This window comes from Chiroxiphia lanceolata, chromosome 19, assembly GCF_009829145.1.
Source record: "Chiroxiphia lanceolata isolate bChiLan1 chromosome 19, bChiLan1.pri, whole genome shotgun sequence".
In the NCBI taxonomy this organism is placed as follows: Eukaryota; Metazoa; Chordata; class Aves; order Passeriformes; family Pipridae; genus Chiroxiphia; species Chiroxiphia lanceolata.
The window spans coordinates 8,948,706-8,966,794 of record NC_045655.1 but is presented as its reverse complement, the minus strand read 5'-3'; the positions used below and the strand labels follow the sequence as shown (position 1 = coordinate 8,966,794).

The 18,089-nt window shown below is 43.7% G+C and overlaps 1 protein-coding gene and 1 long non-coding RNA gene across 9 annotated transcripts in view; both read left to right on the top strand.

Annotated features, from left to right (window-relative positions):
- PECAM1 (platelet and endothelial cell adhesion molecule 1) overlaps positions 1-7,988 on the top strand; it is a 32,130-nt gene extending 24,142 nt beyond the window's left edge. For 5 of the 8 annotated variants that reach the window (XM_032706514.1, XM_032706515.1, XM_032706518.1 and 2 more), the window contains 2 exons: positions 1,708-1,730; positions 6,433-7,988. In XM_032706514.1, coding sequence (XP_032562405.1) covers positions 1,708-1,730; positions 6,433-6,462 — 53 coding nt within the window. In that variant the 3' untranslated portion in view covers positions 6,463-7,988. Of the gene's footprint in view, positions 1-1,281; positions 1,489-1,707; positions 1,731-6,432 lie in introns of all 8 variants that reach the window. The other 3 variants (XM_032706511.1, XM_032706513.1, XM_032706512.1) reach the window with 1 other exon arrangement.
- A 1,347-nt stretch (positions 7,989-9,335) lies between these two features.
- On the top strand, positions 9,336-12,829 carry LOC116796149. Its single transcript, XR_004360277.1, has 3 exons — positions 9,336-9,535; positions 10,704-10,971; positions 12,675-12,829. It is a non-coding gene; the product is annotated as an uncharacterized LOC116796149 (long non-coding RNA).
- Positions 12,830-18,089: the final 5,260 nt, after the last annotated feature.

Here is an 18,089-nt window from a genome sequence, read left to right as displayed (position 1 = left end):
CAGCAAAGAATCAGAAAAGCACTGTATCACCGTGCTTTTATTAGTGGCTCCCTGCTGGTTTACCTGGTTGATGCCTGTTAGAAATCCCCCAGGACACAGATCCTGACATTCTTCTGGCACAGATGTGACACTCAGGGAGGAAGCCACACTAGTTTGGATCTGGGTGACAGGTAACAAGGAGTTGGAATATCTGTCATTGTGACCCAGAAGCTTTGAGCAGCCAACATCCCGTTGTTTGAAGTTGGGAATTTACACAGAATTTCTCATTTCCTCCTTCCTGTGAGCACAATACACTGTGACAGAACTAAATGACAGCTTGTTAATACCTCTCTTCATAAACCTGATGTATAGTTTTGTCTACTTAAAGCCAGGCTTTGATGTAGCACTGGGTCAAGGGTGGTCTTGTTCACTTCTGTCGGCTTTCAGGACACAAAAAGCTTTTATGTGTGTTCCACGTAATTTTTAATTTTGTTTCTTATCAAAATGGCTAAACATATATGGATCAATCTTGCCAGACCTTCAGATCAATTTTGTACTGAAATTTGGTTTGTGCACTGGTACAAGGTGCTGTGGTCACCTCAGTTTTTAATCCTTTGCCTGGACAAATAGTTCTGTGTAGAACTGTCCTGGAGAAAATTCATAATGTACAATAGCAGAGACCTTCACCTCTGTTTCCTGGTCACTTCTGCTGAAAAGGGAATCTCTAAACCACCTTTATAACGGTCTAGTTATGGTAGTAATACTCTGCATAATATTAATTTAATTATTTCAGAGAACTTTTCAAAATTTACAGAAGTGTGCTGCTATGGGAGGGCTGATGTTATTATTTGCTATTCAAAAACTAAATACATAGAAAAAACATAGATTCAGACACTATCCCATATTTACAGAAAAAAATACTAGCAAGATTAACCCCAGTCCAAACCCTCTACTTTGAGCATTAGATGAATTTCCTCCACACAGCTTTTCTCTGCTGAATTTTATATATTTTCCAAGAAAATACCCTTCAAGATTCAGCACTTTATTTTGTCATGTGTGAAGTATCTTAACAGAAAAGCACTTTCGACAAGACTTGAACTCCTCTCCTAAAACTGGAGTTCCTTTCAGAGGGCAAATATATATTTATTGAATGTATTCTGTGAAAGTTCTGAATAGCTAAATCCACTTGTTTAAAAAAAACCCCTAAGATCTAATGTTAAGGTCACTGACCCTGAATGGAAAGAGCCTGCTGGCTCTCAGGCTTTATTGGGAACGAGCAACTTTTTATTAATAAAATTTCAGGTATCTTTGCAAGATCTTATTTGGCCCTGAAAATTGTATCCTACACCGGATTTCTGCAGTATGTTATTTTCCTGGCAAGGAATTGGATTAGGAAGTATAATGCTCCTGAGAACTTGCCTCTTAAAGGAAGACTCTCTTGTCCAGTAACAGCTCGTGCCCTCGGGAGAGACTTCTGCTCTAACCCATAATCAAAAAGCTGTCAAACAGGTCAGTGAGGTCTTTGACATGTGTGGTCTCACCCCTGTACTTGGGTTAAACTAGAGCTTGGATAGTCCTTAGGTCCAGAGCTGGGCTTAGTTGTAGGTAGCAATTTTACATCATTTCAAGGTGAACAAAAAGTTTGAAGAACACAAACCTGCATTTTCTGGAACACAGAACTCTGCAATGTGCCATTTTGTAATTTGTGCGTTGTGTTTTATTTTGCAGATTCTATGGAAAACAGGCATTCTGTAAGTATATGTTTTATGCAATTAAATGTGGTGACATTGGATTGAGATTACTGTGTATCTAGTGAGACAGTGTTCAAGTGTTGCTGTTGGTTTCATTGTTTATTTGTTGTCCAGGACCTTTACAGGACAGCTAAGGGGCAATCTCTTCGTGTATATTCTTACTTAATTAGCCTTTCAGTCCCACATTTATAGAATGATCAGCTCTAAAACCCCTGGGAGGGACTGGTATTTGGTGGTGCTGGTGCTGGTGCAGGAGGGAGATGGCAAATAACGATCTCCCAGGAATTGGTGTTGAACACCTGCACAGCTCTGGATATGTGCCACAGATATTCCTGCTGGCAGGATGGCACAAGGTTGGCGTGGCTGCTGCTTCCTTCAGGTTCCTGATGGACCTGAGGAACTCGAGGTTTGCATGTGAAAACCTGCTGAACTGGTTAATGTGACACTGGGGACAGAGCTGTTGTTCCAGTTCCCGGGTGTTCAGTGCCGGGTGTTCTCCTCGGGATGTGCCTGTTCACACACACATCCTGTGACTGGGATATCCAAAAAAGGCAGGTCCTTCCTAAGGTGTGAGGAGTCAAACTAAAGAGGAGTCACCCCAACCTGCAGAAGTCACTGCTGTTCACTATTTATGACTGTTTCCTCCTGGATGTGTTTCCATCCACTGGTACAGCAGGTGGGATGACTCCAAGGGCTGTGGAACTGAGACTGTGTAAGAAATTTTAAAGGCAAACAGTTTTTTATTGCAGAGTACATTACTGGGTCATGGCTGGATCAGTTGTGCTGCTCTAACCAAGAACTAAGAATAGTACCATCCATATATGGACTATATCAGCTAAAAAGCTTTGGAATTTTGTGAAGGTTCTGTAGGTGGTGAAAAGCTTCATAGTGCTAAGGAGCCAGTGAAAAAATATGGATTTTCTTTAAAAATCCAAGGAATGTCTTGAGTGAGCTGTTACTCTGCTCTCAAGAGATCCCAGAAGCAGGGAACTTACATTTCAGGAGTACTTTCATGAATGTTAGAGAAGCTCTCAAATCCAACCTCAGACTATGCAGAACAAGGGGTTTTTTTCTACCATCCACTTTGTGACTTTGGAACTTGTAGTTCAAAAGAAAAAAGGAGAGACCCATAAATAAGAGTCACAATAGCACAGCCTACGTCAGCTTATGGCATCCCTGTGAGTTTTGAAAGGCTCCATCAGCACTCCCATCCCACGGGACACACAAGCAGCCCATTGTATTATTTACAGACACTGGCAGTGCACTGAAGGTCACAGATTGCCTTACAATAAACAGACTCATATTAAAACAGGCCAGGAGGGTTTATAGTATCATTGTCTTTTTTAGTTTAAAGGTTTGTTTTTATTCTTTGCTCTCGATTTTCTAAAAATACATTGAGCTGAACCCTCCTCTGGGTTGTACCAGGAATTCCTTGCAGAAGAAAGTTTGTCCCTGTCCAACACAAAGTAAAAAATGGTCAAGAGAGGCTGTGACAGACATCAGTGTAAGCTCAGGGAGGAGGTTTTGTCTTCTTTTTTCCACAGCCTACCTAATTTATAATGGACATGGGATGAAAGATAGAAGTTTTATGAATTTTTTTTTTGTTCTCTTTTCCTGTGGTTGAAAGTGAGTAAAATCTCTCTCTGTGGAACTATAATGGAAAAGTCAGTGAAAATGCACTGGCTACCCTGTAAATAACTTTCATAATTAATTGGGCTATTAAAGCTTGCTAAACCAGACAGTCTATGAGGTAATGGTAGATTCAAGGAAGAAGTGTCAGCTGAGGGCAGTGTTTTCTCTGTGTTTCTTTTATTACTCTCCTGTTAACAGTAGAAAAGTAATAAAACTATTTTGTGAAACTAATCCCATTTTCAGAAACACCCCAAAGAAAAGTCAGTTTTTTAACACTTCACATCTTACTTGAGGTTTCCTGGAAGTAGCTTTACTCAGTTCACATCTGAGACATTGTCCCCCCCTTTGCTATACTGTTCATGTACTAACATAGTAACTGTTCCTTTTTTTAACATGTATTAGTGCTTTAAAGTACGCAGCAAAAAACCAGAGCCCTGTTCTATTCACAATATAGCCTGTGGCAAAAAGCAGCACCATGTTGGGTGGAGATATGAATTTTGTTATAGATTTTCCATCCCCTCTATCTGCCTCTCAACACTTTTCAGGCAGCACAGAAGAGGTAGGGAACTACTAATGTGCTTTGTATCGTTATTTTCTAGAAGCTATTTTTTTTCTGTAGCTCATTTTCACACAGTGCTTGACTGTGATGTCTCTCAGTGGTTTGGTCCAAATGAGGGTTGTTGATCCTACTCATGAAAAGGAAAATGCTTCTTATAAAGTGATCAAGTGGCTTAAACTTCCTCCCCAGCTGTTCTGCTTCTTGATAGTCAAATTAAGTATTTGGCTCAGAGTTGAAGTTGCTTTTAATGTGCTGCTCCCTTACTTTGTGAGTGAAAGGAGGCCTTCAGGTGGTCAGCTGGCATCTTAATCACATGGAATGCCAGATGGATTCCTTAGTTTAGTGGCCTGTCAAAAAAACTTGTGGAATTTGACACCCCAGCAGAGAGGAGTGTTTTTCTAAGAGCTGTTTTCAGAGAGGGGAGGACATGCAGCCTTTTTGTTTCAGTAATGATGGTGGAGGCTCAGCATCGGATCCTGATGTCCTTTTTACTCCCTAAAATCAAATAATGTGGATTCCACTGCTCAGATAAAGTCTGTTAACACTCAGTTCTGCATTGCTCTTCCAGAAGTCACGGGCAAAACACTCTTCTCTGTGGAGTAGGAGGATGTAACAAATCATTTTAATGATTGCCAGCCCTGCTTTTGTGCGTTTGCCCCTACATAGTTTCTGCCGGAATAAATATAATCCAGCAGGGAAATCTAGGAAATTTGCTTCATCTTCACTGAGAGAGGATCACAAAATTGAGCTCAGGCCTTTAGTAAACACTGTGTACTGACAGCAAGTGTTGTGTTAGGCATTCAGAGTGTTTGTGTTATGTCAAGAAAGGTTCTAGAAAAGCAACCAGTTTAAGTTTGAATTACTTGAATTGTGTAAAGGCCCAGCTGCAGTACAAGTTGTGACTGACTTGCAGTCCAGAGTACCTTGAACCTGAATGTCTGGGACTTTTAGGTAATTTGGAAAGGAACGTAAAGTTTTATGTTGGGGTTTGCTTCCCTCCATCTCCTCTGTTTCAGAAATTTGTATCTTAAATGCCATCCATAGGAAGTATTTGCAAAAGAAATGAATTACTTAGAGAGGAACTGGGAGGAGGTTTCCTTCCTGAAATCAGAGCTGGCAATCTTTCTAAGTTATTTAATGGTCCCAGTTTCTGAAAACATATTGAAGGAAATATCTTGACAATGAGATAGCCACTTCGCCAAATCCTAATTGGTATTGTGTCAAATTTACCTCAGCAGAACGTTCTGACTTCATACCTCCTCCTCTCCTGCTCCCTCTTAGCTGTGTGTGTGTGTGATTCTGTCCTGGGGGTGCAGGAGGACTGGCAGCCTTGGCCAGGACATCGTGTACTTTTAGCTGCCTGTTTGCTCAGCCTCAACGTGTGCCCTCTGAGACAGAAACCTGTACAATTTACATCCATTTGGGGTGATTTCTAGGTGCTATTCAGCTACTTTCTCATCTTGCTTGAGTGATCCCAAAAGTAATTTCTCAGTGGTAAAGGAATTCACGTTGCCAGCACAACACAGCCAGTTCTGAAGGAGGAGCTGGCATGTGTTTAACTGTGCACAGTGACATGGCACAGTAGTTTCAGACAGGAAAGGAAGATGAAGGATGTGTCCATTTAGAACTGGGGGGGGGAGATTTCAGGCAGTCAGGATATGAAAAACAAGGTGATACTCTGAAATAAACACTGAATTATAAACCAGGAATTCCTGCCTCTGACTCATGGGGCAAATCCTTTGGGGGTAAGTCCACAAAAGGAATGAGGCGCCTCGGTGCTGACAGACTAAACTATTAGGTTAGAGGCCACCATGTACTCTTAGAAATTTCTTGGAGGAAGACTTGCTTTGGCAACCAATGTCAGGAAAGACTTGACAGTTGTGAATCCCCAGTGGACAGAATTATTTCTGTCATATAATGTGAAAACAATGAAGTTTGGGATCTCTCTCTGCCCATTCCCATTGGCTGGACTGCTCCATCTGCACGCTGCCTGTTGTGGTTCCCAGTGCCAGGTTTCTGTCCCTGCTGTGTGCTGGAGATATCCTCTTCCCAGCAGCCAGGCTCTTGGAGGAACATGGTGTCCCAAAGCTGAACACTGCGTTGCTCCCTGGGAGACACCAGCCTTAGGAAAAAGGTTTTCCTTCTCGTGAGACTGAAGCTGAGGGTCTGATTGTGGCAGCTGAACATCTCCTAGTAAATATGGGATCTGACTTCCAGATGTCTTGAGTGCCAGCAATTCCCCTAAAAATCCAACTTTTAAAAGTAAATACCCGCTTGCAGACGTTGGTGATTAACAGCATTGCAGTCTAGCCTGTAATTGTTGACCTAAATCTTCCACTGTCTTATTTCCTTTTATATCTGATGAAGATAATACTAATCTCTCCCCAGGGAACTGTGAATATCTATTAGCTCATTGTGCAGCATTCTAAGGAATATGTTATGGGGCAAGAGGGTAGGGACAGATTTATACTCACACCTTGTTTTTTTCTTTTTTGCTCTTGTTGCCAACAGAGAATATCAGGGCATCCTGATGCTACTTAGAACAGTCATCTCAAAGATCAGCTGGGAGAAGAAAACAAGCCAAGATGGAAGATGTTGCAAATGTTTCAAAGGCTCTGCAGCAGTTATTTATGAGTTTGCCAGACTCTTCTTTTCAAAGTTTATTTCCTTAGAGGGAACAATAGAGATGTTCCTAAAGCATTTAATGGAAAAAATTGCGAATAAAAATTCTCATAGGAAAGTGGCTCTAGAAACCACTGACCCAGGTTCTCATTTTTATTTTCTCCTGCTAATGCAATTTTGCCTTTTTTTTTTTGCCTCCAATTCATCATTCTCTGAGGAAACAAAATGGGAAGTTACAGCTGAGGAAGCACATTTCTACAGTGCAGTGACTACTGGGATGCCAGTAGGACATAGAAGTATCTAAGCTTGCTTTGAACTTGCTACCTTGGTTATCAGTGACACTTCTGTGGCAGAGCAGAGCTCAGCACAGCTTGGCCAGCCATGGATGTACTTTCTGATCCTGCAGCTTGTGCTGAACTCCCTGTGCTGCAGCAGCTGGACTGCTACCAGGCTTGGAGCCAGCTCACTTATAGCCCTGGGGATGCTTCACTGCAGGGAGGGCCTGACAGAAGAGAGAGCTCTGGGTGCTCGAAAAACTTGAATAACTGTTGGGAGATTCAGACTTTACCAAGTGCTTCTATCAGGAGGGGCACAAATAGTCTTTATTCTTTGCTAAACTGCTTTTCCCCTTTAAAAGGTCTGGTGCTTGTTGGTTAGTTTGGTGTGATGGTTCTTCAAGAAATGATTGTCCATCACAGTTGTTTTGGATGATTCTACGATAGGTCTTCAGGGAGTGGATATACTGCAGCCAGGTCAGTGAGTTTATACCTGAAAATCCTGTTATGTATAATCCTTATTCCTTTGATTTAGGAGCGATCTGAAGTCATACTTGTGCCCAGTTTCTCCAGTATGGAACTCCATACCTAACCTTTTTCTGTATAGCATGATAAACCACTAACATGGATCCAGTCTGGACCTGGATCTAATCTCTGCAGCCTATGTTTATCTCAGCTGCATTAGTTTAAAAAAAGAGCACAAAACAAACCAGAAAAAATGCTGTCCCTAGCCCCATAACCAGCTGGCCTTTGGCACTGCAATTGCTCTCCTTTTTTTACTGCAGATTAAATTACTACAAGATCTGGGCCACAGGTAAGAAGGTTCTCATTTTAATTAGAAAATAGTGAAAGAGAGGCCGTGGATTGTGTATACATACATAGTTACTGCTTTAAGCATTGCATCGAGGGTGCAAAACAACCACAAAACACAAAAGGGTTTTATATCCTCATTCCAAGTGTTTAAATTTTCAAGCTCCAGTTACTGGCTAATATCTCTAATTTATTGTTCCCTGTGCAAATGTTGTTTGTATCACAAGCCTGTCACAACTGACTGACTTCACAGCTCTTTCTGTTGACAAATGTTCCTTCAGCATCCCATGAGTGTCCATGCAAATGCCTTAGTATAAGGAATGTGAAAAGGTATTTTAATAAAGAAAACTCTGGATTGAACCTTGCACTGGATCTTGCACGTTCATGTTAGTGACCACTTGCAAAGGAATGCCTGTGAGGTTTTTTATTAGTGATGAGCCACACAGATCCATTGTATGGATTTGCATATGGAATTGTCATCTCTGCACCAAGTGATTCCAGGCACTCAGAGCTGGAGTTCAGCAGCAGGTAAATACACTAAATTGTTTTAAGAATTCAGTGTGGGAGTTCACAGAAGTATTTTACTAAAGTGCAAATGTAAAAGCTTCTCCATAAACCCTTCCCAGCCCCTGGCACAGCTTGGGAATGCTCTGGTTTCTGGGAAGTTTCAGAATGTCACTTGGGCATGATGGAGCTGCAGTGGGACAATTCATTGCTCGCTTTCAGCTTGTCTCTTGTCTGGAATAATCCTAAATTATTTTAGATTTAGTCTAATACAAGTTGTTTGCCCTACTGAAACATATGTGAACTATCCATTTCTCAGAGTGCTGTGTGCTGCTTAAGCCCTTCTGTTTTGTCTTGCAGATAACAAAAGTAATTCAAAATATGGGACATTAGATCAGCAGATGTCTCCAGTGAAGACAAGGTAAATGGGCCCATGAAGTAAACAGCTACGCAAGGAGACCCAAAGTCCTGATATGAGCATGTGCCAAAAAAGCCTTATTATCCCATGGGAAACATTTGGGAAGTAAGTCTTGAATCAGCTACTGAAGCAGACTGAAGCTCAGATTAGAGCTCAAACGGTACGGGATTGAAAACAACCAAACGAAATTCAGATTTTGACGTTGTCACCGAGTTCAGGTCAGCAAATATAAAATGAGGTGTGTTGGTAAATATTTACTTTCTGAGCAGGGCAAAGGGATGGTACATGCCCAGGCCCTTTGTGCCATGCCATGCCTTGTCCTTTGGGATGGACATCCCCAGGCCCTTTGTGCCATGCCTTGTCCTTTGGGATGGACATCCCCAGGCCCTTTGTGCCCTGCCTTGTCCAAGCAATTCCACCAGCAGCACCACATCCTGCTTCCACCCAGCATATTCAGGGAAAGCCTTACCCACCCCACGGCCTCACTTGGGTAACTTTGGAATATTTCCACTATGACAGAGCTGAGGCTTTAGCGGTGAGACACAGAAATGCTTCAAACAGACTCTTCCTCCTTGCCGCTGTTTGGTTTTGTTTGGTTGGTTGGTTGGTTTGGTTTGGGGTTTTGTTTGTTTGTTTGTTTTTATTATTATTATTATTATTTATTTTATTTTTTCATTTCCAGCCGCGTATTTTCTGGTGCAGAGGGTGTCTCTGTGCTCCTTGGGGGGGTGTTTGTGCCGGGCCCGAGGCAGCGCCCTCAGCGCCGCCGCTCCCGCGCTGACCCCTGGTGGCCGCCGGGGGAACGGCGGGTCCCCGGGCCCGGGCGGTGTGTGAGGGGAAGGCCCCGGTGCTGGGATGGCTTCCCGCGCTTTTAATTAATAAATAGACTGAGCCGCTCTTAAAGAAGGTATTAAGCCATTAGAGACCGTCCAAAGGAGGGCAGCGAAGATGGTGGAGGGCCTCGAGGGGCAGCTGAGGGCACTTGGTGAGTTCAGTCTGGAGGAGACTGAGGGGAGACCTCATGGCAGTTACAGCTTCCTCGTGAGGGAAGAGGAGGGGCAGGCCCTGAGCTCTGCTCTGTGGAGACAGGGACAGGACCCCAGGGAAGGGCTGGAGCTGTGTCAGGACAGGGTCAGGTTGGATCTCAGGCAAAGGTTCTTCCCCCAGAGGTGGTTGGGCACTGACCAGGCTCCCCAGGGCAGTGGGCACAGCACCAAGGCTGCCAGAGCTCAGGGAGCATTTGGATGAACCTCTGGGGCACAGGGTGTGACTCTTGGGGATGGTTTTGTGAAGGGTTAAAAGTTAGACTTGATGATCCTTGTGGGTCCCTTCCAGCTCAGCACATTCTGTGATTCTGTGAAGAGTTTCCTAAATGCAGTGTAAACCTCCCAGCCATGGCTCCTTCCCCTCTTCCGTAGGTTAGTGTACTGTTTGTAAATGCTGAGGCACCACTTTGAGCAGAGTAAATATCCTGTTCATCGGTGGGTGATAAACCTCACAGTTTATTTACTTTTCTGGGGTGTTATGTGCTTGTTCCACCTGCTGCTTTATGAGATTGGTTCTGTTCAGGTTCTTTATGCTGCAATTCATCCCTAAGCTTGTCTTGCATCATGAGCCCACAGCTTCTGGGGGCAGGGAAGAGAAGAGGACAAGGAGCAGTGAAAGGAGAGGACAGGAACAGGGAAAAGAAACAAAGTTTGAGAAAAACAAAGCTATCACATGTAAAACAACACCCCCTCAGTTAAACTAGAAATCAAACTGAAAGTAATAAAGTATCAGTACAGATTTAAAAAGCTAGCACATTTTGTTATTTAGAATGTCAAGGCCTTTCTAAGTAGGCTGGTGAAAGCAAAATAAGCATCACTTTTGCTGTTATTTGGGAGGTAATAAGCAAGTTGTCACGTCTAAAGAATCACAAAGAACGGGGCTTTATTGCCTTCATGCTTTGAAATGCTCCACTCTAAATCACAAGTCCTCCCATTAGAGAGACTTGCTTAATGTAGCTTGCATGGGAAGCTTCAGCTAAACGTGAGCATTTGTATTTATACAGGTAATTTATTTTCTCACCAGCCACAGACATGCTGAGTGGAAGGGCTGAAAAATTCTCACCATTACAGGCAGTAATCACTGTAGTTAAATTTTAAATTTAATAGCAAAAGAAATCACAGTTTCCTCGGGGAGGGAGTCACCTGCAAAGTCTGATGACAGAGAAACAGAATAACAGCATGAAGCTGAAATGAAAGATTTAGCACAAAGCAGCAGAAGCCAAGGCAGCCACTGCAAAGGCACTCAGGCTCTGCCCCATCAATCTGGATCTGCAGGAGTGCTGGACTGTGTGTGAACTTCTAACAGCGTGTTAGAGATGGACCTCACACACTTCTGACCACACTCCCAAGGCCAAGAGGAATTCAGATCCAACAGGTATTGTTTGAGGAGAAATCCCACAACTAAACTTTTACTTACGGTAAAGATGGAATCTGCCTCTGAAATGGATAGAGTAGTAATATATTTCTGTGTAATTCTGAAAGCATGAGAGTGGTAGATGAAATAAGGTCCTCTTTTTGAGCAATGAAAATATGGCAATTTTTCACTGAACGAAAACCAGAAGTGATCAGTGTGACAGTTCATCTTCCTCTGGTTACTGCCCTGATTTTTCTGTAGTTGTCTTTTTGTTTCAATGTTTTACTCGGGAGATAAAAGGAGATCCTAAAATGAAGGCTTATTCCAGTGAAGGAAAAAAATGAAAATAAGATGAAATGAAAGACAGAGAGGAGTGAGCAGAGCTGGGGGTGAGAAATCCTCCAGACTGTGGAAGGTTTGGGTAGAAACAACCCATCAGTCTGGTCACCTTAACAGCTCCACACTACACGGTGTTGGTGATGCTCTGGGGAATGTGCTGGGACAGAATCAGTGCTGTGGAGGTGGTATGTCACAAACATTCCTGTGTTTATAGTAGCCCTGTGACCACTAGGAGAAGCAGAAAATACACCTGTTAACCAAAAGCCCTGTTGCAGGTAAGGGCACCATCGATCCAAGAAGACAAAGGGTTCATTTTTGGTGCTGTTGGTGTGCCAGTTCTGTGTGGGGACATGGAGTCAGGAGGCACTGAGGGGCCTGTGATACACAGACTGAGATACTGGCACTGGGAATGTGTGCTTCAAAAGGAAACATCCCATTACACTGGTAATGTGTGGAAACATCCCATTACAGTGGTATTTAACTGACAGAACCCAAGCCCTGTTCAGTGCTTGCAGAGGAGCTGTGGCTGCTGGAATCACCTGTTTCCACAAAGCACTGTCAACACTGCACAGGGAGAGCTAGGCTTTAAATCCTCTGCGCTAGCTTCTTGTTTATCCACTTTTTAACTCCGGCAGAGCCAAGTCTCCACTGTGACTGGCACAGTTTCACTTTGCAAAGCAATGAGACAGTGCTACAAGGGCAGAAGAGTCTGGCCCATGAATGTTGTGTTGCTCAGAGGTGCTGAGCTGACAGCCCTGACTGGCTCTGTCCTCATGGAACTAATCTGTGCCAAACCCTGAGCTCCTCAGGGCTCCCACTGCCCTCCCAGGCTCTTTCCTAGTGGGATCATCTGGAGTGGCTCAAGCTCCAACCAGCAGTAAACTGTGGAAATGTGTCATCTCCCACATGCAATCACCACCTTCCAGCCCCACCTTTTCCTTAGGGAACTCTCTGCCTCATGTGGGGATAAATGCTTCCAAGGCAGTGAAAATGAGAGCTGCTGGTCTGTCCTCAGGAGCAGAGAGATAGAGAAGTTGACATCAGTGGGACAAAGATGAGGGGTTTGTCTTAAATGGGCTGAGTCCTGATATTACTGGAAGGGGTGAACTTGGTGTCTCTGCTTGATAACAGTCTGTGAGAGTGCAACGGAAGAAAAAATTGTTAAGTCTATTAAGTTGTGGCCACAGTGTAAGTCAATTAACAAAAATTGCGGCCACCCAGGTTATTAAATTAACATAAGATGGTCAATAGGAAATATAGATTGCTTTTGAATAAATGGTAATGATGCAAATCCCACAGTCTCCCATAATGCAAAGCTTAGTTTTGATTTTATTACTGTTTGAGTTGGTTTTTACATTTTTGTTTCAACTTCATGCTCATTAAAGAACAGGAGATTTAAAGAGCAAGACTTTCATATTTAGGAATGCTGAGAGCTGCAATATCTGTTATGAGGCAGAAGCTGGAGATGAGCTGTGATTCTGCAGAGTGATTCACGGCAGAGCTGGAATCAGGTAAAGCCCAGGGTGTCTGAGTGCAGTCCTTGCTTGCAAAATGCCAGATCCCGTTTTCCAGCCACTGCCTGTGCCTGTGTCACCCAGGCAGGGAATCAGGACCTGACAGCCTGGATTGCTTCAGTTGCTTTGGCCAGTGCTTCCCACAGTCAAGTGAAATCCTTCATTGACACCCCCAGAACTCTGGTTCTGTGCCCTCCAGATAAGGATTTAGCATTTTGCACTGCCCTGGACTCCTGGAAATGCTGGCATAGAGACAAGGAGAACAGCAGAGAACCACCTCAGTGAACCTGGCTCAGGGAATTCCTCAGGGCTGGAAGAACAGCTCTGACTGTACCTACAGCACGTGTTGGCACTGTGAAAAAACTGGTTCCACCTGAGGGTGCTGAGCCTCAAACAGCCTCCAGGCAATGTGTCCACCCTGGCCGGGAGTGAGGGACCCGCAGGGGGCAGAGAGGGGAATTACGCAGCCTTCTGAAGAGAGATCCACCCTCCTCCCTCCCGGGGCGCTCGGGCACTGGCTGATCTCTGCAGAGGGCTGGTATGTTCAGCATGACTGAAGGTATGAGCTGGCTCAGCCCTGGAGCCTCAGAACATTGTGTACGGGGTGTGAATCCCGGTTAGTCATCGCTGGAGGGAGGCAGGGGCTGACCTGACACACACCTGTGCTTTGTCAAATGAGAAACCCTGAGAGGGCTGTCTTTAACTGTCGTTATTTTCTTTTCCTTTCTTTTTAAAATCATATTCTTTTTCCTGAAGCTGATCTTCTCCCGCTGAGTTGATTCCTCTCTGACCGTGGCAGGATGAATCACCCAGTCCTACATGTCTATCTGTATTCCCAGTGGGACTGTGGAAAGCAAACCTGACTAATGTCCCCTACAAGGCGACAATGATAATTGATGCTTTTTAATTACAAGTTTCCTGCATTATGCTCTAATTTTTCAGCTTATAATCATTAACAGTATAATGGAGTCTTAAGTAAATTGTTGCCTTTTCCTCTTGTGTAGCATATGTAGGTCAGATTTTCGTGTGTAACAGTTATTATCTCTGACGCATTAATGAGTGCAGTGACTGCCTGGCAAAGGTCACATCTGTGTTTCCTTCACTGCCTACAAACACAGAGAGGTCTGTGTGCTCCCACCGACTGATTGTCCTGATTGCTCTGATTTCTGGAGCCTGGTTTCCAGTGCAAAATCACTTGGTAGCTGCTTTACACCTACTTTGTACTTTTGTCAGTGAAAGCAGAGAAGTGTCTGCAGCCCTCGTGTCCCCAGCACAGCAATCACCTTTCACGCATCCTTGGCTTTTCAAGCTCTGTGCACTTGCAGTCAAAGGGATGAAGTTGTTGCCTTTCCATGAGGAAATGAATGGAGCTTTTATTCCCCATCTTTGACCAAAGCACTTAGATGGTTTTAGGCCCAGCAGATTGTTTCCAATAGCAGGGAAAATTGATCACTTAGGTACTTTGATGCAACCCTTTCATTTACAAAGAAAGTACAAAATTCTGTTTCCTTGAACAGAGGAGGAATCAGTTGATATTCTCTTTCTCTGCATGCAGTTTCAGTCCTTTCAGCCAGCACTTGTCCAGAAGCACTTCAGCAGCCTTTTTTTGCTCAAGGTCATTCTTGTAGGGTTTATATGGCTCTGCCTGGTTTTGAGGAAGGCTGATCCTGCCAGACCCTGGGACTCACCATCACTCCAAGCACTGCCCTCCTCCTGCGTCTTCAAAGCCAACCTTTCTCAGCTGGCAGAAACCTTGAATGCATCAGCTTCTCCTCCAGGTTTGCCCTTTTGCCTTGTTTCTCGGGTGGCTGTTCCTTTCAGCTGCCTGCCTGTGTACAAGAGCTTGGTTGTTCCTTTCACAAAGGAATATCCAACGAAAGGCAACATTAAACCTGTTGGGGTCATAAGCTCTTGCCTGAACTCTGTGTCTGGATGGAATTAGGGTTAGACACTCAGCATGTGGCATCGTGCTGGTGAAAAAGTAATACCTTTGCACATTTATTGTCAGTGATAACAGGAATATGTGAAGGAATTGGGGCAAGATGAGACTCTCACTGCCCAAGTGAAGTTTTTACTCCATGCTCCCCTTCCCACTGGAGAGAAATACCCTGCTGACCAATGAGCAGGATGCTTTGCTAATACTCATTTGAGTTTCTTTGCATTCCTTGCCCTACTCATCATATTTAACCTTGGATTAATTTGTAAAGACCTACTCAGAGTTCTATTTAAGAGGGGAAGAAACAGAAAGGAAGCCTGGACATGGCGTGTTTTCTTGCAATATTGTCCTGGACAGTTTCCAGTCTGTTAATGGATGCACACTGACATCTAAACAATCCCCAGGGGAGGCTCAAGGTCCATCTGACTTGAGTAAGAGATTCCTAAATAGCTGTAACAAACCCATACTTCAAAAGAAATAAATTTTGCTATTTTTAAAATATGCAAGTCTTGGAAGGCTTTGAATATCAAGATTAATTCTCTGTCTAAATGCAGTGGAAGGCAGCACTGGTGAGTCTCTCTCAAATCTGGAAGGTTTTAATATTGCCTGGAATCTGGATTTGATGTTCTAAAAGCTTAAGACTGTGTTTAGTTCACTTTTTATTCACTTTTTATATCCATGTACCTATCAGTTTCCTTAATATATCTCCCTGGTTTTATGTGAAAAACATACCACATTATCTATCAGCACTTGAAATTTCGACTCACGCATTCTGGTTTGATAAATTACTTGATTGAAAAATTTAATGGCACTGAAAAAACCCAAGGTCACATGGAGCCAAGGTCACATCCTGCTCGGTGTGATGCTGTTTGCAGTAGGCATCAATAGCAGATGGCTGTGGAAGCTGGACAGGACAACTGGTCAGGTTTGGAGACTGGATTATGCATCAGGTCACTAAAATTGCACAGGGACGGTGAGAGGAGTATTCTCAGTGCTTCACAGTGGGCACCCACCTGGCATGTGTGAGCTGAGGCTGCTCTGCTCTCCAGTACTGCCACTGAGAGTCCTGTTTGGAACTGCCCTTTGGAGGTGCCTCTCCCTTTCCATTGCCTAAATTAGGTAGCCTCAGGTTAGGAGCATTGGCACATAGGAGCACAGGTTCCTTATTTAGCCACCTGAATGATTAGCAGAGTGAGATGTTATTTAATATGTCTCTGTGCAGAGGCTTTCTTCTCAAAGTGCTGTACAGTTAGTGTTGTTGGAGAGAAGGAGGATGTGAAGTCTAGAATGAGAATGGACTGTGGAAGCAACTGAGAACATTTGGCTTTGGAGGCTGGGTCCAGATCTGTTAGAGGAATGGGCCAGGACAGAGCTGCCACTGGTGTTTGATTGTAGGGAGAGAAGGGAAGGTTGGATCTTGGCTGTGGTGATTCTGTGTGGCTGGACAGGTACTGAAAGCTGTGTCAGAGGCAGTTCTTTAACATGGCAAAACACCAGTCCTGTGTTTGCTTTCAGAGCTGGGCTCTTGTTTGTTCTGTGGTGTGACTGCACCTTCATGTTCTCGTTGTTTAAGCCCAGCCTCCTCAGCAAAGCTCAGTTAGAAGACGACCTTGCCCCTTTATTCCAAAAAGCTGGACTGACTGGCATAGACAGTTGAGTCTGTTCTGTGATGTGCAGATATGGGCCACAACAATGCTGCTGCTCAGTTAAAGGTTACTAATTATGTCACAGAGATTGCAGTTCCTCACACCTTGGTGAAGTTCACGTAAATAAAGGCTCAAAGCAACATTCAGGTTTGAAATTACTCTGTCTAGAACTGCATGACAACCTAAGTGATATCAGCTTTATGAAAACAATGCTGTTGTTTACACCTTCAGAACATAGAAATGATCCTGACCATCTATGCCAGTTCTCCATCTCGTTTGGAGAAACCATAGCCAGTGTTTTATCCCTCTTTTGTAACAAAGAATTCACTTCATGCTACAGTTTCTGATTCCATTTCACCAGATATACATTCAGCTCTGGGTTGGATATTAATGCTCTCAGAACAAAGACATCAGAGCAAGATGTGACTATTTTTATGATAGTGATGTTTTGAGTCAGTTTTGACCTCATGCCAACACAATCCAGGAACAATTCCCATTAAGTCTATTGATGTGAGCCTTTCCTCGAAGGGGATACTCAGGAAACCTTAGCTGAATTACATTTTAAAGCAGATTAGTTAAATTCTATTAAACCCTATGCAGATATTCATATTCAGAATTAAGTGGCATTAATCTGATTTAGTGTACTTCACTTTGAAAAGGAGGAAAGGTAAATCAAATGAAGGCCACTTTAACGCTGAGCAGCAGCACTCACGCAGGACTCCAGTGTAACTTCCAAGTCACACATGTGATTAATTTGGGTTAATTTTTCTGACTTTCCCTGTGAAGACAGAGGACAATGAAATCATCATAGATGACCTGACCATATGTTCTCCTCCTCCCAAAAAATCATTACAGACCTAGCTCATGCTTTATATTGGACAGTTGGTTTGGAGTTGTGGATCTGAAGCTGCTGTTCATTTCTAGTCTATAGTCAGTGCTCTTTTTTCCCTTTACTAACCATTTAAATTAAGCCCATCAGTGTAGAACCTCAGCATCTGCCAGGCAGGAGCAGGAGGGCACTGCTGGCTCTGTTTAATGCTCCTGTGGCAGACCTGTGCATGTGGAAAACTGGCAGTGTGTGTGCCTGATTTAAATATGTATCTTCAGCTGTTCTGCACTGGCAGGACTAAATTTACTTGTAGATTTAAAATAGATGAGTGCTTTGACAGCTAAAAGGTCAGGACATCCCACTGTTCATTTTGTGCTTTGCTTTTCCCCATTAATAGAAAATGGTCTGTAGCATCTGCTGTTATTGTCAAGGCTTTGTGGTGTAAGACCTGCCCAGACAAAATGTAGTCCAGTGTCCCCCAACCTTCCCCCAGCTTTGTATTTTGTCACAGTTGCTCTCCTGAGGGCTCCAGCACTCAGCCAGAATATTCTAACTCACCAAGGTCTCTGTGGAGGGAGGGGTATTGACTTCTCCACCATGTGCAGATCAAATTTCAGGCTTTTAGAGTTTTGTGCATTTGCCAGGTACACTGAAATACAGATACCAGCTCTTCCAACCTTGCTGTGACTTTGGCAGCAGGCACGTGGCTGTTCTGCCCAGCACAGGGACTCCCCTCTTCTCCTGTGAGGGGTGGCATCACTGCTCCAGGTGTGCACTGGCCATTCTCCCTGTCTGGATTCAGTGTTGGGGAGAGCTGTGAGAAACATCACAAACGTTTTGCAAGTCTGAGAGAGACCAGTGCAAATCCACAGCAC